At 41.2% G+C, this 26,317-nt stretch overlaps 1 protein-coding gene across 1 annotated transcript in view; it reads left to right on the top strand.

Moving 5' to 3' along the window:
• GRIK1 (glutamate ionotropic receptor kainate type subunit 1) overlaps window positions 1-26,317 on the top strand; it is a 228,129-nt gene that overhangs the window by 135,167 nt on the left and 66,645 nt on the right. Inside the window, exons 5-7 of the mRNA XM_065423354.1 lie at window positions 1,894-1,947; window positions 4,126-4,299; window positions 8,996-9,139. Coding sequence (XP_065279426.1) covers window positions 1,894-1,947; window positions 4,126-4,299; window positions 8,996-9,139 — 372 coding nt within the window. The remainder of the gene's footprint in view (window positions 1-1,893; window positions 1,948-4,125; window positions 4,300-8,995; window positions 9,140-26,317) is intronic.

Genomic DNA, 26,317 nt, shown 5'->3' with positions numbered 1-26,317 from the left:
CAGGAGGAGGTATAAATACATTAAATAAATTTGTTAGTCTCTAAGGTGCCAAAAGGACTCCATTTTTTTTTTACTGTACTGTGTGGGTGGATGTGGAGATAAATGCAAAAGAAATAGAATTCAGAGTGTGGAACATCCCATTACACATGGGTCAATACTAACATTTTAATTATATATGAGCCAATTCTCCAGGATAGGAGAGGCACTAGTTTGGTATCATAGCTGCAGTAGCAGCCAATTCCTGAAGCCTCAAAGGAAGGGTAGCCCTACCCCCATTCCTGTAATGCACTAGGATGAGAACCCCTCCGATATTTTATGGGACGTCCTTTGGCTCTTTTATTTAATTGATTTGCCACATAAGTAGGAAATACTGAATCAAACCTTTGAAGAACAACACTAAACAATATCACTGTTCGTTAAACCTTGCTTTCAGTGTAGAATTCAGCTTGAAGAAACCTAGGCTTTTTAACAAAAGCTTAATCACAAAGCGAAAGAAAAATAAAGAAAGAAAGAAAGAAAGAAAGAAAGAAAGAAAGAAAGAAAGAAAGAAAGAAAGAAAGAAAAAGTTCTCCTTTTATATTGTCCTAAGATTGCACTGATTTGCACACCTGAAATAAAAATCATGGATGTGGCTTCTTGTTTGAGACTTTGCCTGTTAAAACAAGATATTAAATGTTCAGAAGGTTCTCCACCCCAGGCCTGTGTTTTTGCACTTGAAACACAGGTAAGGAAATACTAGGAAGAATTTATTATGTGCCTTTGTATCTCAAATGCAGCAGTGAAAAGAATATTTTCCTTTTGCAAACAGATTTGGACAGATTGTAGAAACCTGTTAAATATTGATTCTGTTAAGGCTGAGCTTCAAATTAAAATTAATTTCACTTGTACATGTAAAGAGTTTTGTGAATTGATTTAAAAAAAGATGTATTGAAATGTATTAAAACTAATAAGTACCATTTTAAACATTAAATTGAAGTTTATGATGATTGCATTGTAGAGCTGGGGGCAGTAGAAATGTACACTTGAGAGAAAAAACATGTGATATGTTAAGGGAAATGGTTTCCCTAAAGAGTCTTAAAATAAAGAGTTGTCCCTTATTTTTCATGTGGTTTTCCATTATTTCCATCTAACAAAGGTAATCACCCTCTAATGCACCCTAACCAGTAGACCAATTTAATGACATGGGCAGAAAAAGAATTCCTTCCTCAACTCACAAAGGTAATCAGCTTGTGTTTAAACAAAGCTTAATTACCACTGAAACACTGTCTCAGTTTGCATAGCTTCAGACTGTATTAGCACTTGAAGTCACTCCAGATCCATTTTTTATTTATGTATTTATTTATTTATTTGCACTATTTGCTTTGGCGACCTCCTGCAGAATTGAATGCAAGTTGACTATGTGTTATTTAAAGAATCATTTCTTCTTCTGTCAAGTTTACTGGCATACACATTCATTGAGTGTCTTTTTCTCCCATTATAAGGAATGTCAAATCAGTATTCTCTCCCCTTCATTTGGTATGCCTCAATCACATTCCCTCCAAGGCATCTCCATTCCAGACTAAACAACAGCACACTTCTTTTACCACCACCCCCACATCCCAAATATCTAGCCAGTTTTCCCTTCCCTGAACTTTTTCAATCTTTGTTCTCTTTCTTGAGGAGAGGTAATGAAAATCTTTAGTTTTAATCAAAAATCACATATGTTCCTTCTTAAGAAAAGTGCAGTTTTCATTGTAGTCAATGTAAACTGCATTCTATAGTTCCAAGTTGATCCTGTGCTCTTCAAAAGACAGTGAAATAACCTTAATCACTGAAAGCCCCTACTACAAGGTCAACTCAGGCTATTTCTTATTTAGAATGTCAATTTCACCCTTTGACTTTCTTTTTCAACAGATTCTTTCCATGGGAATGATGACCGAATACTATCACTACTTTTTTACAACACTGGTAAGAAATACTGAGAGTTTTGATAATAACATTGGTTCTCCTATTTCAGTGAAGACAGCTGAAATCTTGCATCTCCCTCTGAGTTTGGAGTGTCACTATTACAGATGAAAAACACTAGAAAATTACTAAGTATTATTATTACTGCAGGAGCCAGTAGTTTGTGGTGGTGATGTCCTGAAGAATCTATCAGAATTGGCAGAACTGGCCAACACTTTCCCATCACTAATTCTTACTGTGCTCCATAAAAATAATTAAAATTAAATGCCCATTAACAAAATCACATTTGAGGAAGTTCAGTGTGTAGAGATGAGTCCAAATAATTAAGTTCAGATTTGGCAGAGGAGTGGGGGTTAGGTATAGGGTTTTGAGTTACCCCATTATAGAAATGGGCCTGAGACCAGAAATTCAAGTTTGGAGCAAATCCAAACTTTGCCATTTGGGGTTGAGTTGCTGTGTTCTAGATGAAGCCCCATCTCTTGTTCTGCACAGTCTATGTTAAAGCCACAATTCAGCAAAGACTTTAAGCACATGCTCAAATCAGTCCTTACTCAGGAAAGAACTTGAGCACCTGCCTGACTTTAAGCATGTGTTTAGGTCCAACTTAATGGGGGTCAAGCACATGCCAACATACTTGACTGAATCAGGGCCTATAACATTATTCTCTTTCCACTCCCTCTGCTCCGAGTTTGTCAGCTGTGCTGCAACTAGAAGGTAGTCAAGGTCCTTCAGCTGCAGGTCAGCAGCTGTAGTGGATTAGGCTGGTATGTGTTGTGTGACACCAAGTGTTTCACAAATAAAACCTATGGCTAAAAAAGTTTTATTTAATAAGGAAACAAAAATATGGAACTACAAGAAAGTTTCAGGCTTACAGAAGAAGAGTCCTCATATTTCTTTTATGATATGAATATTTGAATTTTCATTAAATATATCACTCATTTGTTCTTTGAAATCTAAACTTGAGATCCGTTTTCATTTTAAACCGCAGGTAGAGGAGAGAACCCAGATTAGTGGCACACAGCCTACAATGTCGGGTTCATATCACTTCCTATGCATAAACTTGTTTATTTCTTTGTATCAGATAAACATTTATGTTGAAGTGAAATCCATCATCACTCTTGAAGTCACTCCATGACTTGAAGTCATGCCAAATAGACATCTTGCCTTGAATGTTTAGAACTTGAAACAGGATCTTGAAAAACTTCCCATACAACTCACCCTTATCTCCCCCAAAAATACACACCACATTTTAAGAGTGGATGTGGGGTTCCCTCCTTTGTAAAAGATTAGTGAATTCAACTTTAAAAAGTCAGCACTTACCAGACAGTTGGCATGCTACAATATCTGGGGCAATGCTGTATATCCCCTACACTCAGAGCAAGAAATCGCTGTGATGTTGTAAATGTTGACACTTTAAGGGTGATGACTGTACATAGCCATGACCTGATCATTTGTTGCTTCACTGGTCTGCTGATATCAGCAAGATTTTGTTCTGAAATGCAAACCAGCTCTAGCAAGCACCTTTCATATTTTCATTGCAGGACATACAGTTTTGAAAAGTGTCATGGAATTATGTCACTTACAGTAGTCATTATTTTCCTGCCCTGCAAACTTCAAGTGTCTAATGCACATGGAGTTACTCTGCACTGGCCTGACACATACATTAGACACACTGACAGCAAGTTACCTGTAGCTGGTAAGGCAGGAGAAAAATGGGGTTTGCAAGTCGTAAAACTGTATTACTCTCCACATCTGGTATCTTCATTCCTAGGATTGAGAAGTATACTTAATGTTGGCCAACCAATTCTTCATGTTGGTTTGTCATAGCTGTAACGTTATGACAGGACTGATAAATCAAAACCAGATATTGAAGTGCAGCTTGCTTGTAGAATAGTGCTGTTGTGGGGAACTGATTTTTATGTTCCAACAATCCAGGTATGAGATTTGTAAAAAACAAAACAAAAAAAACCCTCTTCACAAATGTTGTGACTATTGTTTGCAGGAGTGCAGAAGGAAGAGATACAATGGAAAAAAATATACTAGCATTTGATTGAAAATGACAAAAAATTGTATAGTTTAGGCTTCAAGCATCTTTGATTGTAACTGACAAATAGTTTGCTCTAAAAATAATACAGCATCTTGAAAATGTGTTTTGTTTTTGTTTTTTAAACGATGATTTAGGATCTATTTGCATTAGATCTGGAACCCTACAGATACAGTGGAGTAAACATGACCGGGTTTCGCCTGCTCAACATTGACAATCCACAGGTTACATCAGTTATTGAAAAGTGGTCGATGGAACGGCTGCAGGCACCGCCCAAACCAGAAACTGGCCTCCTGGATGGCATGATGACAGTAAGTGAATAACCACAGCCTGGACTTATAGCAGATGGCTACAGAGGCCTTTCCAGTTCTATTCCAATCCAAGGATAAACACAGATGTTTTGTTCTTAATTCCCCTTATTTATCTGGATCGGTAGAGGGGAAGAAAGCAAGAGACAGCAAAGGAAGACACTTAGGAAACAAAATTAAAGTGTAATTTGGTGGCCAACAACTCCCCCCAGCATTATGGGCCCAGTACTGCAGCCCTTACTTACATAAATAGTTAATGGGAATACTCACATGAGTAGGAATATAGGATAGAATTCAGTATGCACTGTCGAAAGTTTAACCAAATTTAAGCAGAGGTAGAAGTTTCCCATTTGCTTTTCCACTTACTCCATTTTCCAAATGTTGGAAGAGAATCCATAGAGGTAAAGAGGCATTTTTAACATTTTTATTTATTTATTGCTTTTCTTGACCACGGTAGTGAATTTGTTCCTTTAACCAATGCTGAAGTTAGCCATGTGACAACCAGTGACACTCACATGAATAGATGAGTTACACAGCACTCTGACAAGGTGCTTTGCGCTTATCATTTATCTCTCTCGTCAAATGCACTTGAAGCAGTCTCATTTCTCTAAGAAAGTTCAGAATTTGATGAATATAAGAGGAGATAAAAACTTCCAGAGAGGTATAGTATTAGTAATCTGCAAGGAAAGATACTGTATGTGTAGGCAGGTAATAGCATTTTTAAATTGGAAAAGTGCCTTCTTTCTCCATTCCGATAATCTACAGCAGCACTCTGGCTTTGAAGATGTAATTTAGAGATAAGTATAAGGTATCATCTTGTTGAGAAATGTGTGTGGGGGTTCCCCTTCAAAGGATCAAAAGAACAAATAAAAACAATTGAATTGATTAAGTCTGACGAACATGGTTCTGGATTTTGGCTTTGTTTTCCAGCATCTGATAACATTCTTAACATGAATTGAATGATGTGGAATGCAGTATGGAACCAGACTTTATTACAAAATGATTTCTGGTGTCATTTTGAAACACGCTAATCGTTACAGAGAATTTCCCAGGTCAACTATCTTCAGCAAAACTTTAAAAAAAATTCTCTTTTAAGCACTACTGCTGTGCTTACAGCAATATACAAGATGGAGTAGATAGTGTCTCTGTCCTTAGGAATTTACAATGGAAGGCCCCAGTCCTGCAATAGGATACGTGCAGGCAGAGCCATTCACCCACACAGATCTGATTGCGGGATTGGGGTCCAAGACAGAGTTTAGATCTCTTCTTTTATTAGGCAGAACCTTCCTTTTCCATATGTCCAAATTTGCTCAGATGTCTTAGAGGCAATATAAACAGACAAGGTTACTAATCAGCTGCGCTTACTTTAAACATTCATAGCAAGTTCACTTATTTAGTTAGGTAGAGAGCTATAATACTGCTGTAAGAAAGGAAAGACAACTGTCACGCAGCAATCACGGCCCAACCTTGTCTTCCAACACCACCTGCAATGTGTGCTAACTAGCCTGTGACTCAAGGAGCGGATTCCTCAGCCACCTAAGGACCCATGGAACGTATGACCCGTGAAAGAGATCATCTTCAGCCTCAAGGGATCGCCAATGACAGCTGTAATTCATTAGACAGTGAGGAAATGACAAGTTACGCATTATCAGGACAATGATTCAACTTTCTAATATTAATGCAAGATTTGTCCCTTCTAGTTCACAAAATGGCACTTGCATGGTGTGGAGAAAATGGAAAGATTCTCACAATGAGATACCTGGATTTCTGTGCAATCATCTAAATAAAATATTAAAATCAAAATAATGAGAAATTCAAAGGCTGAATCTCTGCCCCTGATTTACCCTATTTTGCCTAACTATTGTAGAAGAGGTAGGACGCTATCATTTTTTTTTTATAGAAAAACCCATATTAAGGGCAAAAGTTAGATGGAAACACTCAAGACAGTTCATTACACAGAATTTCTGATGTGTTCTGCTCTTCAAGTTATGCAAGACGGTCTGGAATGGCTTTAACCACACAGAGGCTTTGAGATCTTCTGGGAAATGCATAGATCTCAGGCTAGCCAACTAGAAATGCCTGTATATACTCATGTTTGTTGTTGTGAATGCAGAGTGGCCTTTTTTTTTAATGTAATGTTTTCTACAAAATATCAGCTCAGTCTAGTCCACATCGACTAGCAGCCGGCAAAATGTTTCTGTGATAATCACAATCATTTTTGAACTGTGAAACCTGGATAAAACTGTCACTTTTTGATTAGTGTCCATGATGTCATAGCCATGTCTATAACACCCTACCAATGCACACCCCTGATTTGGTTTTTATGACTTTTCCATGTGGTTGTATTTTTAAGTGAATGGCAGGTGGCTGACAGGCCTACTAAGTTAATTTGTCGAACCAGAGAACAGGTTTAGCACGGGCAGCAGTTCAAGCTTGCACTACCCTGGCCGGGTAGTGTAACAGCGCTGGCTACTAGTGCTAAGAAAGCGGTTGCAGTCTCCATGCCAACACAATGTTTGGCTTTTTCATTGAGTGGTGGTTACTAAAAATTGAAGGAGAACAAACCAACTCATTTCACCTAGGCCATCAACTACCATCAGAGGGTGATGATTTTCATTGCTGTAAACTGGACCAGATTCTTACCAACAATCCACTGCCATATTTTACCAACCCTCACAGCAGTAAAGCCTTTCCCCACTCAAATTGCATTTCCAGGAATGTATTTGGGGGATTATTGGGATTATGTCACTATCTGCCACTTGGTTGCTCCAGTAGGTAAGTAGTAGGTCTATATCTGGCACAGCATACATCTCCCAGTGCACGTGGACAGCTATCCTGGCCAGTGCAGAGCCATTCTCCACTCTCTCCTGACCACATGCACAATGCGGGAGATGTTGTGATCCCACAGAGGCTTCTGTTCCCCCTGCATAGCTACCCACAGAATGGGTGGCCCATGCAGCGGAGCAAGGTGCCCTCTCATTCCTCAGTGCAGCCATATGATTGAACATTAAATAGAGAAACGAACAAAGGATCAGAGGGGAAGTACAGACAGAGAGGTAAAGTGACTGGCTCAATGTCACACAGCAAGATGGATGAATATTAACAATTATAAAGCAGTGAACTTTGATCAACCATTTCCAGCTTCATACCCAACAGTACCAATGCAGGCAGTGCTGCCATTGACAAACAATATATGCATCTGATTTTGGAGTAATGGTACGGTCTGACCATTATAGTGATGCAAACTGAGATCTGCTCTGAAGCATTTCTACCAGAAATCCTCAAACTTTCTAGGCTGAATTCATCCTGGGTATAACTCCAGTGAAATAGAGTCAAACCCTAGATGAATGTGCCCTAGTCAGCCTAATTTCAAGCCTGATCCAAAGCCTATTGAAGTCAATGAGAGTCTTTCCATTGACTTCGTGGGGCTTTGGATTAGGATCTTAGTCAACAGGATCTGTTTGGAACTTTTAAAGACGCTTGGCCCACAGTACAGCTGCTATTGTCTCCTGAGGTGCATCTCACCATTTATAACATTTTTGATTAGCTTTTGATTGTGGGAGCTTTGTTTTGTGCAGAGCCTGACCAGGGGTGTCAGGAGTGATTCCTCCTCTGCAGTATATTAAGATTAGCAAGTACATTCAGATCACATGTGATTGCCAGCAAAAGCCTTCAGTGCTGATAAGACTGATGCCATTGTAATTTACTTAGGTAAATGAAACAGACAAAGAATCAAAGCTGTTAATTTCCCAAAGGAACACCGGGGAAAAAGAATAAAAAATGTGTTAGTTATGTAGTTCATATAAACGAGTCCAGTTTCTCATCTGCAAAGTCATTAGTATTTTCTTAGGCCCAAATTTACTTCTGAATTAGTATTTTTATAATAAATAATGTAGCATATTAATGAATTAATTCTGACAACATCCCTGTGAGGTGAGTAAAAATTATCCCCCTTTTATATAAAGGGACCACTGAGGCAGAGAGTAAGGGTGGGATTTTCAAAAACTCCTCAGTGACACAAGTGCCATTGGCTTGCAGTAACACTTTGGGTAAAGTTTTCAAAAGTGCCAACGTCCCATTTTCAAAAGTGACTAAACACTTAAGCTCCTAAGTCCTATAGACTTTTAATGAGACTTAGGAGCCTAACAGCCTAAGTGTCTAAAGGACATATTTTTAAAGGTATTTAGGCACCTGAAAATAGGGAGGCAACTAGTGGGATTGACTGCACTTTTGAAAATCTCACTAGGCAAGTTTCTGCATCTTTAGGCACCCAAATACCTTTAAAAATCAGACTTTAAGGCACTTCTGAAAATGGGATGTAGGCTCCTAAATCACTTAGTCTTTTCAATATTTTGCCTGATGCACTTGTGAAAATTCCACCCCAAATAACTTCCCTGGTATCACACAGGAAATCTACAGCAGAGATGGGAATAAAATGCAAATCTCCTCATTCCTGCGCCTAGACCACTCTTCCATCTGATTGTTAAATATTTTGCTCAGCAATACCTGGTAGCACAAATTAACACAAAGCATAAGAAACAAGGCCTGTCTCTTGTTTTAACTTTGGACTCACATGAGAGTCGCAGAAAAGCAGCAGCTTAATCTCTCATAAGTAGAATGGGATATTCGTTCTGAGATGACAAAAGGGGAGGGGGAAGAAGGATGTAAATTAAAGAACCCCCTTCTGTTTTTCATGCAGACTGAAGCAGCTCTGATGTATGATGCTGTTTACATGGTAGCAGTGGCCTCCCAGCGTGCCTCCCAAATGACTGTCAGCTCCCTCCAGTGCCACAGACACAAGCCATGGCGTTTTGGACCCAGATTTATGAATCTGATAAAAGAGGCAAGTGTACACCATCTGCTTACAGCCAGTGTAATCCTCTCTTTGTTCTTTATTGCACTGGATTCTGTATTACATGCCACTATGGAACATATTGTACGTTCTGATTTCTATTGTTAGTGTGATGGGTTGGATCACAGAAACCCCCTTGGCAGCTGCCACCTGACGTACCAAGACTACCCCTGCTTCTGTTTTCCCTGCCAGCTCAGGACTCCAGCACCCTGTCTTGCTGAGCCAGACACTCCCGTCTGCTCCAACACAGACCCAGGTCTGAATAACTTGCCCCAAAGCTGCAAGTTTACCTGAAAACAGCTCACAGAAGTGTGCTTGTCTTTAGCACTCAGATGCCCAACTCCCAATGGGGTCTAAACCCAAATAAATCCGTTTTACCCTGTATAAAGCTTATACAGGGTAAACTCATAAATTGTTCGCCCTCTATAACACTGATAGAGAGATATGCACAGCTGTTTGCTCCCCCAGGTATTAATACATACTCTGAGTTAATTACTAAGTAGGAAGTGATTTTATTAAATACAGAAAGTAGGATTTAAGTGGTTCCAAGTAGTAACAGACAGAACAAAGTAAGTCACCAAGCAAAATAAAATAAAATGCGCAAATCTATGTCTAATCAAACTGAATACAGATAATCTCACCCTCAGAGATGCTTCAGTAAGTTTTTTCTCAGACTGGACACCTTCCAGGCCTGGGCACAATTCTTTCCCCCGATACAGCTCTTGTTCCAGCTCAGGTGGTAGCTAGGGGATTCTTCATGATGGCTCCTTCCCCCCCCCCCTGGTTCTCTTCCACCCCTTTATATATCTTTTGCATAAGGCGGGAACCCTTTGTCCCTCTGGGTTTCCACCCCCCCCCCACTGGAAAAGCACCAGGTTAAAGATGGATTCCAGGTCAGGTGACATGATCACATGTCACTGCAAGACTTCATTACCCACTTGCCAGCACACACATATACAGGAAGACTAACAGGTAAACACAGCTATCTGCAGACGATGGTCCTGGTTAATGGGAGTCATCAAGATTCCAAACCACTATTAATGGCCCACACTTTGCATAATTACAATAGGCCCTCAGAGTTATATTTTATATTTCTAGTTTTAGATAAGAGTGGTACATTTATACAAATAGGATGATCACACTCAGTAGATTATAAGCTTTGTAATGATACCTTACAAGAGACCTTTTGCATGAAGCATATTCCAGTTACATTATATTCACTTATTATCATATTTTTATAAAACGATTCCAGTTACATTATATTCACTTCTTATTATGTTTTTATAAAACCATATAGACTGCACGTCACAGTTAGAATATCCATTTCTGTCTTGTTTTCCTCCTTTAGGAGCTTTGGTTTACAAACACAAGGCTGCTGCCTGCATTTCAATGGCAACTTTATCCCATCTTAAAAATGTAGCAAGAAACTCCAGGCACGATCAAGTTTCCCATGTGACTTCCCGTGTTTCTGCTTGATTTATATTTATTATGGAGTTGGGGTACTCATCATTCACTAAATTGTGCTAGCCAGTAATCAAATTATGGAAGAACCATCTGCTACCATTGTAGAAACTGGGGTGAACCTTTCTTTGACTGCCGTTGTCAGGCTGATTCCCCACTTGTCAAATGGGTGAAGTGCTTCCACTCTCTCACAAGTTTATTTTACATTACTGAATCTCATTAGTAAAAATCAGAACTCTTCTTCCTGCAAAGGAAAGGCTGTATGGAGGCAGCAGTCAGAAGTGATGGTTCTTTCCTTTTCCCCACATCCCACATTTGGAGCCTAATTCTGCCTTCATTCAGAGAGCTTTAATTCCTATCAAAGCTATACCCATGTTGCACTTGTGTAAGTGGAACAGAACTGGCTGGCTGAGGGATACCTAGACAGTAGCTGGCATGATGTGGCATGTTACTGAGATCAGGAATCTCTCTGGAAGCAAGTTGCAGCCAGAACATGAAGTCACATAAAATATAGACAAGATACAGGCAGCTTCTCAGAATATTTGAGGGCTCTTTCCTTCAAGGATTGTCATAGGTAGGTCCCTACCTATCATTTGATTATGCAGCTGCACAGGTTCCCAAAGCATTGGTTCTTTTGCTCTTTTGCTGTACTGATAACCATTTTACCTTCCTGCCCTCTTTTTCTTGCCTATTTTTTCCTATGTTTTCCCCCACAAGGGAAATTCTGTAGATTTCTTGTACCTGCCTCCAAGCTTCTGCCTTTAAAAAGGATAAAGTAAGGACCAGAGCAACCCTTGCCCCAGGGACCTTATTTGAAAAGTTTGATGGGGAAGGAGTGAGGATACTATCATGAGCTTTACTCACAGTGCAAAAGGACAGGAGGCATGCAGCAGCTCTTGAACTGCATAGGACTCCCCAGGAGGGGATCTGTAGGAGAAGGGGTGTACAATAGCAGAAAGAAGCCCACACTACATTTAGTGACCTGAAGAGCTTGCAGGAGGCAGTGGAAGTACCATTGAGCAAAGTGCCTCGTTCCAGTGGGGTTCAAAATTGCTGCCTGGCAGGTCCTCTCCTGCAGGGGCTGTAAGAGAGGAGAGCAGAAGGTGACACTGTGAGGCTGTTGTAGGGACAGCCTGTGGCAATAAGGGCCGTAGTACTTGTGAGATCAAGGGAGGCTTACAGGTGGAGCAGGCAGCGCTGCAGAGCTTTGAAACCCTATAACAGCTCCCTGCCCATGCTCTACTCTTCCTGCAGCTATTCATGACAGAAAACTAGCTCCAAAAAAAATGCCTGTAGCAAATGTGATCTCCCTCTCCCACATATTCACTGAAAGAAAGTAGGACACTGTTGATCTCAATCTAGAGCTTGTCTACACAGTAGGGTAGTGCACTCTTCTGGGGTGTGATTTCTAAACTGTACGAATGTGTTGCGCACGCTAACGAATGTGTCTGGTGCACACTAACGGATCCCTAATGTACTTTAATGTAGTACTGTTTCAAATAGCACTATGTTAAAGTGCACCAGCAGGATCTACATGGACCAATTAAAGCATAACACGTTTGCGCAGTTTAGAAATCACACACCCATAGAGTGCATCACCCCACCATGTAGACAAGCCCTAAGCATCTAAGTCAAGCCTAAAAGCTGCTTCAACCACCACTCCTCCCATCCTCACAAACCTCATCTTAGGCTATATTTACACTACTGAGCCTACCTCGACAGAGCTCCCTAGTGTAGATGCAGCGTATGCCAACAGGAGTTGTTCTGCCAGTGTAACACCACCACCTCCCCAAATGACATTAGCTATGTCAATAGAAACACTCTTCTGTCGGCTGTGTCTACACTGTGGGTTGGGGGGATTGACAGCATAGCTGTGCCAAAGTAAGTTTTAAGTGTAAACCAGTCCTTAGATTCCATAGACCTTCTAATTCATTTGTCTCTGAAGTGTTTCTGGGCTTGCTGTCCCTTCCCCCCCAATCCATTGCCCAGAGAGGGGGGAAAAGTCTTTTTCTCTTCAGAAAGGAAACAAAAAGGAAGCATAATTCTTCCTCACACAGAAAGGAATAGTAAACATGAAAAGGATAAACATGAGTCTTCCTTCTCTCCTAGTCTTCCTACAGGCAGGAAACAAAGTTAGGAAGGGGAAATTCTAATTTCTACTTTTCTTCTTCCTCTCTACCACCCCTAAGGAAATATAAGATAAAAAACATTTCTACTAACTTCAAATGACGAGAATTATGTATCTGAGGACAGAATTTGGCCCTTTGGTTATAATAAAAGTGAAATGACATATACTGAAGGGAGAAAGAACAGGAGTACTTGTGGCACCTTAGAGATTAACAAATGTATTTGAGAATAAGCTTTCGTGGGCTACAGCCCACTTCATCAGATGCATAGAATGGAACATATAGTTAGAAGATATATATACATACAGAGAATATGAAAAAGTGGAAGTAGCCATACCAACTGTAAGAGGCTAATTAATTAAGATGAGCTATTATCAGCAGGAGAAAAAAAAACTTTTGTAGTGATAATCAAGATGGCCCATTTTAGACAGTTGACAAGAAGGTGTGAGGCTACATAACATGGGGAAATAGATTCAATATGTGTAATGACCCAGCCACTCCCAGTCTCTATTCAAACCCATGTTAATGGTATCTAGTTTGCATATTAATTCAAGCTCAGCAGTTTCTCGTTGGAGTCTGTTTTTGAAGCTTTTCTGTTGCAAAATTGCCACCTTTAAGTCTTTAAGGGAGAGAAATCTCATTCTCTACAGTGCCAGAAAAGTCTCAGTAGGAAGATGGATAAATTACTTTGAAAATTACTCTACACTCAGTATTAAAAACCTTAATGATCAGATTCTCTGGGCAAATCCCAATGAAAGATCCTTTAAAACATGAAAAAAATCTGAAAAATAAAGATGATTTTTCTGTGCTGCTGTTGATGGAAAAAACATTGGATTCTGAATTTCCTCCACTTGTTAAGAAACAGCAAATCAGTAAAGGATCCTCTTAAACTCATAAAATCTAAACAGATAAATACAATAGATTTTTCTACCGCTCCCCCCAACACAGTGTGCTCTATTCTTGCTGAAAACTAGTAACAGTAAGAAAAAAACCCTCTTTATTCCTATGGATGGGGCAGGTGCTGCAAAATATTTCATTGATCTAAAAATAAAAATAAAAAATTCCTTCAGATCCTCCAAAGGGGGAGATTTTCAGAGGCACAAAGTAGGCACCCTAAGATGAGTATTATAATGACTAGCAATGTTTCTGCTGGAAACAGTCACCACGATTCCCATGGAAAAGGTTGCTTAAATTGGAGAGAGAAATTCAGTAATTTTCTGGCATCTATAATGTGGCCATTACTTTTATATCTAGCTCCTAGATATGGTGGTGTGCACATTAGAAAAGCAGAGAGAGAGAGAGGAGGAGGAGGAGATATTCCAAAAAAGCAGGGCTGGATTAAGGCAGGGGCTTTAGGGGCTGCAGGCCAGGGCCCCAGCTCAAGGGGGGCCCCGCAGAAATAAATCACAGGCAGCGATCTCCGGGCCGCTAAAAGGGGCGCTCAGGCAGGCTGCCTGCCTGCCATAGTCCCACGCTGCTCTCGGAAGCAGCCAGCTGCTAGCACGTCTCTGAGGTCCCCGGCGGGGGAGGGAGTCAGCTCTGCGTGCTGCCCGCGCCCCCAGCACCATCCCGGTCAATGGGCGTTATGGAGGCGGTGCTTGTAGGGGCTGCAGAGACGTGCTAGCAGCCAGCCGCTTCCGGGAGCGGCATGGGGCTATGGCAGGCAGGCAGCCTGAGCCCTGCTGCGCCGCCGGCTGGGAGCCACCTGTGGTAAACGCCTCCCAGACGGAGCCTACACCTCACACCCCCTCCTACATCCCAACCCCCTGCCCCAGGTCAGACTCCCCTCCTGCACCCAAACTCCCTCCCAGACCCTGCACCCCCTCCTGCACCCCAACCCCCTGCCCCAGGTTAGACTCCCCTCCTGCACCCCAACCCCCTGCCCCAGCCCCCTCCTGCACCCAAACTCCCTCCCAGACCCCGCACCCTCTCCGACACCCCAACCCCCTGCCCCAGCCCCCTCCTGCACCAAACTCCCTCCCAGACCCCACACCCTCTCCGACCCCCCTGCCCCAGCCCCCTCCTGCACCAAACTCCCTCCCAGACCCCACACCCTCTCCGACACCCCAACCCCCTGCTCCAGCCCCCTCCTGCACCAAACTCCCTCCCAGACCCCGCACCCCCTCCTGCACCCCAATCCCCTGCCACAGCCCCCTCCTGCACCAAACTCCCTCCCAGACCCCGCACCCCCTCCTGCACCCCAATCCCCTGCCACAGCCCCCTCCTGCACCAAACTCCCTCCCAGGAAAAAGACTTGTACACAGGGCCCTCACAAAATCTAATAGCCCTGGGCCCACAGGAGAGTTAATCTGGCCCTGCAAAGAAGGTTGAGTTCACTTGGTTCCCCTCTTTCTTCTCTACCTGTTTGACCAACACCACCCTACTTTCCAATTCCTCCCACTTCCAGCTACAGAAGAAAGACCTCTCCACGCCCACCCTTATCCAAGCAGGAGACCTTCATGCCCCCGCCTGCCCATATCACCAACAGTCTGGTTTTCAGCACAAAGTTGCTTCTTGGTTCCATGCCAGGAAATCTCCTCCCACAGCAGACAATGTCTCTGTTGCTGTTTTCCAATGCAAGGTAGTGGGAGGAAGGAAGGCAAGTCTCAAGTTTTAGCTCTGAAGGTCCAGAGTTCAATATCTAGATGATAACAAAGAAGGAGTGGCTAATATCCTACATGACATGGGAGGCTGTGACAGTCCTAGCTGTTGTTTGTGTTGCATCTTTTTGAGAGGCTTTAGGAAATCCCTCTTCTCCAAATCACAAACCTCCAAAGAAACATTAAAAGAAATTTGAAGCATTTACACCCTAAACTTTCATTTACCTCATGCTATAACAAGATTTTCCTCAAGGACTATTAGCTAGAAGAAATCTGTGTTTAAGAGCTTTACATATAAACTCTAGATCAAGGAATAATCTAGTCTGATGGCACTAAATTATTTAAAAAATCATTAGCAAAATTTGCTGAGGATTCTTCTGAATTGAACAATCTCCTTATTTAGGCTCAGGACCCTAGAAATCAACAATATAGGTACACTGGGTCAGTCCAGGGACTACCAACTTTGATATTATTATTATTATTTATTATAGTATAATTACATTTATTTCAAGCTTCAATAGAGCTGCAATAATTCTTCCCCAAAAATATGCCCCAGGACTCCCTTTGAGAAAAGTCTAGCCCAAACACAATGCATGCCTGCAAGCACAAGAGCCTTCTTATCTCTGAGATTAGAAGAGGGATTTCTTTGATTTTTTTGGGCTGCTTGATTTAAGACAAGTAGGCTCAAATGGTAATAAAGAGTTTTTTCCTCAGACTCCAAAGAAGTCCCTTGACTTCTTTTTGCAAGCATCTTTCTAAACCACCAACAAAGAAAAAGGTCTGGTAGTATTAAGTCCCATCATACTAGGTTCACTTCAGGAAAACCTAGAAGAGAACTTATTCTAGGTTCTTTCTGGATCCAAAGAAGACTGGTAGATTCTAACTCATCCTCCTGAAGATATATAAATAAGGCAGAATTTCACTAAATTCCTAATGTACTTACATTGTATAGAATTAAAGGAGAGTGATGTAATTAATGCAAATCATGGGTTTGTGGAAAACAGATCCTGTCAAACTAACTTGATTTTTTTAATGAGATTACAAGTTTGGTCAATAAAAGTAATAGTATTGATGTAATAGATTTCCGTAAGGTGTTTGACTTGGTACCACACAACATTTTGATTACAAAACTAGAATGTTATAAAATTAACATAGCACACATTAAATAGATTAAAAACTGGCTAACTGATAGGTCCCAAAATGTAATTGTAAATGGGGAATCATTGTCAAGTGGGTGTGTTTCCAGTGGGAGCCCTCAGGCCCTACATTATTTAACATTTTTATCAATGGTGTGGAAGAAAACATAAAATCACTGATAAAGTTTGCAGATGACACAAAAATTGGGGGAGTGGTAAATAATGAAGAGAACAGGTCACTGGTTCAGAGAGATCTGGATCCCTTGATAAACTGGGCGCAAGCAAACTATATGTAGGCCATTACTTACAGATTGGGGGACTCTAGCCTGGGAAGTAGTGACTCTAAAAAAGACTTGGGGATTGTGATGAATAATCAGCTTGGCACTGTGGCCAAAAGCATTAATGCATCCTGGGATACCTAAACAGGGAAATCTCAAGTAGGAGTACAGATGTTATTTTACCTCTCTATTTGGCATTTGTGCAACTGCTGCTGAAATACTGTGTCCAGTTCTGGTGCCCACAATTCAAGATAAATTGGAGAGGGTTCAGAGAAGAGCCACAAGAATGATGAAAGGATTAGAAAACATGCTTTATGGTGACAATGATAGACTCAAGGAGCTGTCTATTTAGCTTAACAAAGAGAAGACTAAGGGGTGACTTGATTACTGTCTGTAAGTATCTGCATGGGAAACAAATATTTAATAATGAGCTCTTCAATTTAATGAACAAGGTCTAACCCAATCCAGTGGCGGGAAGTTGAAACTAGACAAATTCAGACTGGGAATAAGTTGTAAATTTTTGACATTGAGGGTAATTAGCCATTGGAACAACTTCCAAGGGTTGTGATGGCTTCTCCATGACTGGCAATTTTTAAATCAAGATTGGATGTTTTTCTAAAAGATATGCTCTAGGAATTATTTTGGGGAAAGTTCTCTGGCCTGTCTCATAAAGGAGGTTAGACTAGATCACTCTGGTCCCTTCTGGCCTGGGAATCGATGAATTGTAAACTCTTTGGAGCAGGTCTGTATTTTTGTCTGTGTTTGTAGAGTCCCTAGCAAAACGGGGATCCTGAGTTGGGCTCCCAGATACTACCCTCAGTATAAATAAGAATGTATCCACCTCCCCATGGACATATGCAAGCCTGAAAATCCCAGGACAGCAATTGGACTCAGTACCAACATGATGAGATTATACAATGCAATGATCTTTATCTTCTTAACTTTTGCTTGCATCTGCACTTCAGAAGCATGATGGTGATTCACAGCCAGGGCCGGCTCCAGGCACCAGCGCAAGAAGCAGGTGCTTGGGGCGGCCAATGAAAAGGGGCGGCACGTCCGGGTCTTCGGTGGCAATTCGACAGCGGGTCCGTCAGTCCCTCTCGGAGGGAAGGACCGGCCGCCGAATTGCCGCCGAAAAATGAAGCGGCGTCGGTAGAGCAGCCGCCGAAGTGCCGCCGATCGCGGCTTTATTTTATTTTATTTTTATTTTTTTCTCTTCGCTGCTTGCGGCGGCAAAAAAGCTGGAGCCGGCCCTGTTCACAGCTTGCTGCAAACTTGGATAAAATGGATGTTTTTCACATTCTGGAAATGCTGGCTCTGAGTGTACTTGTTTTCTGTTTTCCTACCTCGTCTCTCCTTTACGAAAAATAATAAACTGTTTGTGTTAGATAGAGAGGAATATAAGTTCCCCTTAATACAAGGAATAGAAGCAAATGATTCGTCTTGCTCTATAAATAGCGGCCTATCCTTGGCTTAATAAGGGAGAGTAAGAACATTTCCCTCCAGCTCTAGGATAGAGGGAGACAACAATGCCTCCCCCAAACTTCCAGCCCCCTGTGAAGGAGCAAAGGGAAGAAGCCATTGGTGAAGTGAAAAGTCCAGGAATCTAGCTCTACTGCCTGTTGCCTCTGGGTCCTGTCCTCAAGCTGCTGATCAGCTGTTGATGGGGGGTTAAAAATTCTCCAGCTTAACAGCACAGATAGCTACAGCTATGCAAGCGGGCAGCAGGAGAGCTGCAAGAAAGATACCATTTCCCTCCCAGCCGCTGCATTAAGGGGAGAGCAGACGTACCAGGGCCTGGCCTCCAGACAGGCAGGGGAGGAAAGAGATTCTCGTCTCTCGTCTTTGCCCCCCACAACCATTGGTGGCTCATCCCCGTTCCCGCTCACATTAGGGGAAATGGTAGAGCTACTAGGTAGAAAAGGTCTTGGAGGAATCTGGGGAAGGTGAGGAAGGGCCAGAGGGAATCTGTGGTAAGGGGATCCAGAAAATCAGTGGATGACTGGTTAAGTCCCACTGAAAATCCCAGCCTACAAAAGCAGCTTGACAATGCCCGCAAATCACAGTCTGAGTAGATACTGGGAAATTTGCCATTGGTACAAGCTTTTTTCTTCTACAAAACAGGAATGGAGGATGACCATCTAGCATACATTCTAACAATACCAAACTCAATCCCCTAGTCCCAAAAGTGGTGGCTAGAGCTGGCTGAAAATTTTTGGCAACGTTTTTCAAAATTTTAGTGATTTTTTTCCACTTGTGTGGCCAGCTTACAGCACAGTCTATCTTTTTCAAAAATTTGAAATTGATGAAAATATTTTTCAAGGAAATTGTAAAAGCTTTCAAAAAAATGCTCTGCATTTTTCAACCAGCTTTCCTGGTAACTGTCCAAAAATAAACTCCCTAAAACCTTCACCAAATCCAGATAATACAAGCCTCTGAGGCTGGGGAGGATCCAAAGGGATATCCAGTTCTGCCAGGAAAAAAAAATGTACGCAGTGTTGTTGTAGCTGTGTCAGTCCCAGGATATGAGAGAGATGAGGTAATATCTTTTACTGGACCAACTTCTGTGGGTGAAAGAGACAAGCTTCTGAGCTTACCCAGAGTTCTTCTTCAGGAAAAAAAATGGTCAAGATCAGAGACTCGCCTCAGTATAAATTGCTTGGAGCAGCACCAATGTCATCAAGCTGCTTTTTCAAATGCCTCCCCCTCAGTTTTTCTTGTTGCTAATAGAAAGCAACTGAATGTCTATTGCTTGTATCAAATGGTGAAGGAGTACAAAGAATTCTCATCTCAGGGAAGAAATGATTAATAGAACAGAAAAACTTCAGCAACAAAACAACTTACTTCCAAGAGGAACTAAGCTCCCCAATGGATTTATTAAGTAGGAAGAACCTGTGTGCATAGGAATGGGAGTTACCAGTCAATTTTCCACTGGATTTCACAGATACAAGGTCCTTCTCAAAATAAGTGACTTTGCCTCCAACACCAACCTAACCTTCACGCAAAACTTGTATCAAGTTTTTCTGAGGCCTGGTCTACACTAAGGGGGGGGGTCGATCTAAATTATGATCAGCTTACTGCGGTGTCTTCACTACAGTGAGTCGACTGCTGCTGCTCCCCCGTCAACTCTGCCTGCGCCTCTTGCCGAGCTGGAGTACAGGAGTCAATGGGAGAGCACTCAGGGATCGATTTATCACGTCTAGACTAGACGTGATAAATCGATCCCCACTGGATCAATCGCTGCCCGATGATCCGGTCGGTAGTGAAGACATACCCTGAGAGTCAAAGAACATCCCTGCCCACAAATGTCTTTTGTACACTGGATATCCTGGATCTGCTGGGTTCAGAAGAAGAAAGTAGTGAAAATCTTGAGAGAAATCAACCTTGCCAAATTTCTAGCTAAGTTTTGTAGTCAACAAAGTTCAGATAAGCAATTAACATTTGAGTGCTGATCTGAGCCAGGCCTCTGAACTGTTTGACATTCACCCAATCAGTCTTCTCTTCTTTTGGGAAAAGCGATGTGAACACATCTCCAAGCTGGCTGTTGATTTGGAAGCTGCCCTAAGAGGAACTGAAGGTCAGAATTGGTGATCTGAAGAAGTGAACACTTCCAGATCACGCTTCTTGGCTGCTTCTGCTGGATTGACTAAGCGAAGGAGGGAAGGGCAGGATATCCAGTACTCTGGTTTAGTGGATTCAAATCACAAAAAGCTATTTCCAGGAGATTCTTCCCTTGATGACAACTACTAGAACACAAACTAAATCTGAAAACTGAAAATATGAACAGACACACAATGTAGTCACATGTATTGGATAGAGAAGAAAGAGGAGATTTTTCATTATAGAAATGATAATAGGAGTTTGAAAGAGGCTAAAAATACAAAAGCACTCCATACGGGGTGATGTGCATCTAACTTTCAGTTACACTGAGTGGAACTTCCAGACCATTTAGCTGATGAGCACATAACATTTTCTGAGAACAAAATTATTTTTTTCCTTAAACATGATCTTTCATCAGTACAGAGATCAGCGTCTTCAAGTGCTTCCACTAGACCTGGAAAGTCTGCAGTCATGGACTAAAAAAGAAACTAGACTAGTACTTTAAAGGCATTGCAACCCTATGTGGACATGGTGGAAAACATATTAGCTATGTTTCCCATTGTCTAATTAGAGGACTTGGGTCTGGGTCACCTGACCTTTCTGCTAGTCAGAAAGCTATTGAGGCTGTTCTGGAAGATGGGTGTAAGAATGCAGTTTTATAACAGGACCGCTTGGAAATAGTGACCATCGTATAATAACATTTAACATTCCTGTGGTGGGAAGAACACCTTAACAGCCCAACACTGCGGCATTTAATTTCAGAAAGGGGAACTATGCAAAAATGAGGAGGTTAGTTAAACAGAAATTAAAAGGTACATTGACTAGAGTGAAATCCCTGCACGCTGCATGGACACTTTTCAAAGACACCATAATAGAGACCCAACTTAAATGTATATCCCAAATTAAAAAACACAGTAAAAGAACTAAAAAAGAGCCACTGTGGCTTAACAACCATGTAAAAGAAGCAGTGAGAGATAAAAATGCATCTTTTAAAAAGTGAAAGTCAAATCCTAGTGAGGTAAATAGAAAGGAGGATAAACACTGCCAAATTAAGTGTAAAAATGTAATAAGAAAAGCCAAAAAGGAGTTTGAAGAACGGCTAGCCAAAAACCCAAAAGGTAATAACAAAATGTTTTTTAAGTACATCAGAAGCAGGAAGCCTGCTAAACAACCAGTGGAGCTCCTGGACGATCGAGATACAGAAGGAGCATTTAAAGACGATAAAGTCATTGCGGAGAAACTAAATGAATTCTTTGCTTCAGTCTTCACTGCTGAGGATGTTAGGGAGATTCCCAAACCTGAGTCGTCCTTTGTAGGTGACAAAATTGAGGAATTGTCACAGATTGAAGTGTCACTAGAGGTTTTGGAATTAATTGATAAACTTAACAGTAACAAGTCACCGGGACCAGATGACATTCACCCAAGAGTTCTGAAAGAACTCAAATGTGAAATTGTGGAACTATTAACTATGGTTTGTAACCTGTCCTTTAAATCAGCTTCTGTACCCAATGACTGAAAGATAGCTAATGTACCGCCAATATTTAAAAAGGGCTCTAGAGGTGATCCCAGCAATTACAGACCAGTAAGTCTAACATCAGTATCGGGCAAATTAGTTGAAACATAAGAACATAGAAGAACATAAATTGTTGGGCAAAAGTCAACATGGTTTCTGTGAAGGGAAATCATGTCTTACTAATCTATTAGAGATCTTTGAAGGGGTCAACAAACATGTGGACAAGGGGGATCCAGTGGACATAGTGTAATTAGATTTCCAGAAAGCCTTTGACAAGGTCCCTCACCAAAGGCTCTTATGTAAATTAAGTTGTCATGGTATAAGAGGGAAGATCTTTTCATGGATTGAGAACTGGTTAAAAGACAGGGAACAAAGGGTAGGAATACATGGTAAATTTTCAGAATGGAGAGGGGTAACTAGTGGTGTTCCCCAAGGGTCAGTCCTAGGACCAATCCTATTCAACTTATTCATAAATGATCTGGAGAAAGGGGTAAACAGTGAGATGGCAAAGTTTGCAGATGATACTAAACTGCTCAGGATAGTTAAGACCAAAGCACACTGTGAAGAACTTCAAAAAGATCTCACAAAACTAAGTGATTGGGCAACAAAATGGCAAATGAAATTTAATGTGGATAAATGTAAAGTAATGCACATTGGAAAAAATAACCCCAATTATACATACAATATGATGGGGGCTAATTTAGCTACAACTAATCAGGAAAGAGATCTTGGTGGATAGTTCTCTGAAGACGTCCACACAGTATGCAGTGGCAGTCAAAAAAGCAAACAGGATGTTAGGAATCATTAAAAGAGGGATAGAGAATAAGACGGAGAATATCTCATTGCCCTTATATAAATCCATGGTACGCCCACATCTTGAATACTGCGGACAGATGCGGTCTTCTCATCTCAAAAAAGATATACTGGCATTAGAAAAGGTTCAGAGAAAGGCAACTAAAATGATTAGGGGTTTGGAACGGGTCCCATATGAGGAGAGTTTAAAGAGGCTAGGACTTTTTTCCTGGCAGAACTGGATATCCCTTTGGATCCTCCCCAGCCTCAGAGGCTTGTATTATCTGGATTTGGTGAAGGTTTTAGGGAGTTTATTTTTGGACAGTTACCAGGAAAGCTGGTTGAAAAATGCAGAGCATTTTTTTGAAAGCTTTTACAATTTCCTTGAAAAATATTTTCATCAATTTCAAATTTTTGAAAAAGATAGACTGTGCTGTAAGCTGGCCACACAAGTGGAAAAAAATCACTAAAATTTTGAAAAACGTTGCCAAAAATGAAATTAATGGGCAGCAGGTTAAAACAAATAAAAGGAAGTGCTTCTTCACACAGCGCACAGTCAACCTGTGGAACTCCTTGCCTCAGGATGTTGTGAAGGCTCGGACTATAACAGGGTTTAAAAGACAACTAGATAAATTCATGGAGGTTAAGTCCATTAATGGCTATTCGCCAGGATGGGTAAGGAATGGTGTCCCTAGCCTCTGTTTGTCAGAGGGTGGAGATGGATGGCAGGAGAGAGATCACTTGATTATTACCTGTTAGGTTCACTCCCTCTGGGGCACCTGGCATTGGCCACTGTCAGTAGACAGGATACTGGGCTGATGGACCTTTGGTCTGACTCAGTATGGCCGTTCTTATGTTCTTATGTTACTACTTATACAGTGTATAACACACAATGGCATCCCAGTCTCAAACCAATTAACACTAACCAATAGTACTGTACCATAACATAAATAATAATTGTTTTAATATTTTGTGCTGCACTTTGTCACTTTGGTAATGGTAACTGAAAAATGTACAATACCCTAGTTCCTAGTGGGAAGAATACCTTACAAAATTACGCTTTTCCCTCAAATCTCAACCCACTTCCCCTTTGTATTTTATTTGATAGGAAATTTAAGCTGTCTGATTTAAGCATTGAAGACATGTATCCAAGAAGAATCTCCTCAAAGGCATTTCACAACACAGACTTTGAAACAAGGACACCTGAATTGTCACCCTCAAGTAATTAGGGATCATTTTGTCAAATTTCACACTGAAATGGCACACTCAAAACTTTTCTTCACTACTCTTGCGCGCCATGTAGCCCAAACCGCTCTGAAAATGAGTGTTGCTGAACAGTTCAAAGAACTTCAGCTTTCATGAGAAATCCACTCGCCTCCATTTCTTTCACTAGCTCTCCAACTTTCATTTTCAAAACTAAGTGAACATGGTGCTCATGAAAACAAGAGTCTTATAAGTGGGGTCAGAGCTAGTGTATATAAACAAGCTTCACCAGATAACTCTCCCTTCCCACTTCAATCCTAATTAGAGATATTCTTCACACCCTCTCAGTCCTGGACCTCTCCCAAGTAAAGACGCTGCCAAATGTGGTGGGTTTTAGGTGAGGCAGATAAAATTGCACCATCAAACGTTTTTTCTCTTATTCTTTGTGCTGGATTTGATCCTAGCTAGAGGAAAGGTAATGCATTAACCCACTATGCTATTTAACCCCCAAGATGTCAACTTTAGTAAAAAGACTAATTGTATGAGTCACTCAGTTGATGAGAGAATTTAAGCAGCTTTTCTATTACAATTTCAACTCTAACCAAAAGCAATATCATCAGTTAACTGTGAGGGATCTCTTTACAATTCTAAAAAATCAGGGACTTTGACTGCAGACTAATAAACCAAAGGAAGATCAAACTTTCTCTTATTCATTACTGCTCAACATGGCTTACAATGGAATTGGCTATATACTGTGTTAGCAAGTTTTGTCTTGGAGAAGTGAGCTACAGTATTTCCTGTCCATGTGTGTAGTACAGTAAACCAAGGTTTGTCTAAATCTTTCAGACACCTGAATTGTACACATTTTGTGAAGTTGATAAAAACTGTATGAGAAATGGGAAAGACACGTGATTCAACAGTATATCTGAGAAGCATTTCTAGAACACGGTGGCATTAAAAAAAAACTGGGGCCCATCACATACCTAATACAATACACTCTATATAGCTTTACATCTAACTGTGTTTTACAATCAACTTAAAACAGCAAAATAAAATTGCAAGCGTTATCAAAGTCCAGACTTTGGTCTTGTCTGAGAACTGTTTTCACTGGGCTTGCTGAACTACTCAGCACTGTCACTTAGGGTATGTCTTCACTACCCGCCAATCCGGCGGGTAGCAATCGATCTATCGGGGATCGATTTATCGCGTCTCGTCTAGACGCGATAAATCGATCCCCGAATGCGCTCCCTGTCGACTCCGGAACTCCACCAAAGTGAGAGGCGGAAGTGGAGTCGACGGGGGAGCCACAGCCATCGATCCCGCGGTAAGTCGATCTAAGCTATTCACGTAGCTGAAGTTGCGTATCTTAGATTGATCCCCCACAGTGTAGACCAGCCCTAAATGCTGTTTGAAGAGAGTAGTAATAAAATTGATAAAGAGCTTATTCTAATATCTGTTCAATAATGTGTTGTGATGACAAATAGTAGCTCTATAGTACTAGTCAAAAAGCAAAACTTAGTTAAGCAAAAAGCTAAGAGTGAGAAAAGCAGCTCTCATCAACTTCCTAACTACCACTGCCAATCAAATAATATAATTTATATCTTCCCAGCATGTGCATTAATTCTCATAACCCTTGGAATTTTATTCTGTTTTCCAGTTTAGCATTCTAAGTTTTTCAGAGCAGCGACCATGTCTACCTCTGGATTTGTACTGCACCTAACACAATAGGGTCCTGATCACACATTTGACTATTAAGTCAAAGCCAGAGAAAATGGTCACCCTTCCATTCTGTATCAGGAAGTGCTGATAAAGACAAAGGAGAGGAATAATCTGTTTTCCCTCAAACTCTGCTGTTGAATTCCTCCTCCTCAAACTTTCTATTAAGTTTAAGAAAGACAAAGGGCTGGAGAGAGAGATAAGTACAAGAACGAGGAAAGAGACGGTGAATGATTATTACACCACTGTTAGTGTATTTTGCCTCACATATTTGGTATAGTCAGGCAGCAATGACACAACTAAAGGCCTGACCTTGACAAGTGCCAAGCATCTGCAACTGGCAGGAATTCATCCCAAGGCCTCTTGACTTTTAGTCTCTGCTCTAACTACTAGACCATGAATGATCTCTTCATTTTAAGCATATAGTCATACTCAATGGGCTAGATCTTCAGTTGGTGCAAATCAGCATAACTCCATTATCTTCAGCGGGGACCTTTTCCAAAATTTCTATTACACAGAGAAAACTGCTCACTGTCTACAGGAAAACTGGATTTCAAGATCCACATTTCTAATGAGGCCTCAACCAAGTCTCTGAATTTGCATCCATAATTTTACACAAGCAATATGGAGAGAGTCCAAATAGATAGTTTAAGGGCCTGATCCAAAACCCACTGAAGTCAATAGAAAGGCTCCAACCAACTTCTGTGGCCTTAAGATTACCTAGGGAGGTGGTGGAATCTCCTT

Source organism: Emys orbicularis, chromosome 1 (genome assembly GCF_028017835.1).
Source record: "Emys orbicularis isolate rEmyOrb1 chromosome 1, rEmyOrb1.hap1, whole genome shotgun sequence".
NCBI classification, from domain to species: domain Eukaryota; kingdom Metazoa; phylum Chordata; order Testudines; family Emydidae; genus Emys; species Emys orbicularis.
The sequence above is the reverse complement of the archived record's forward strand: the minus strand, read 5'-3'. Positions and strand labels throughout refer to the sequence as shown.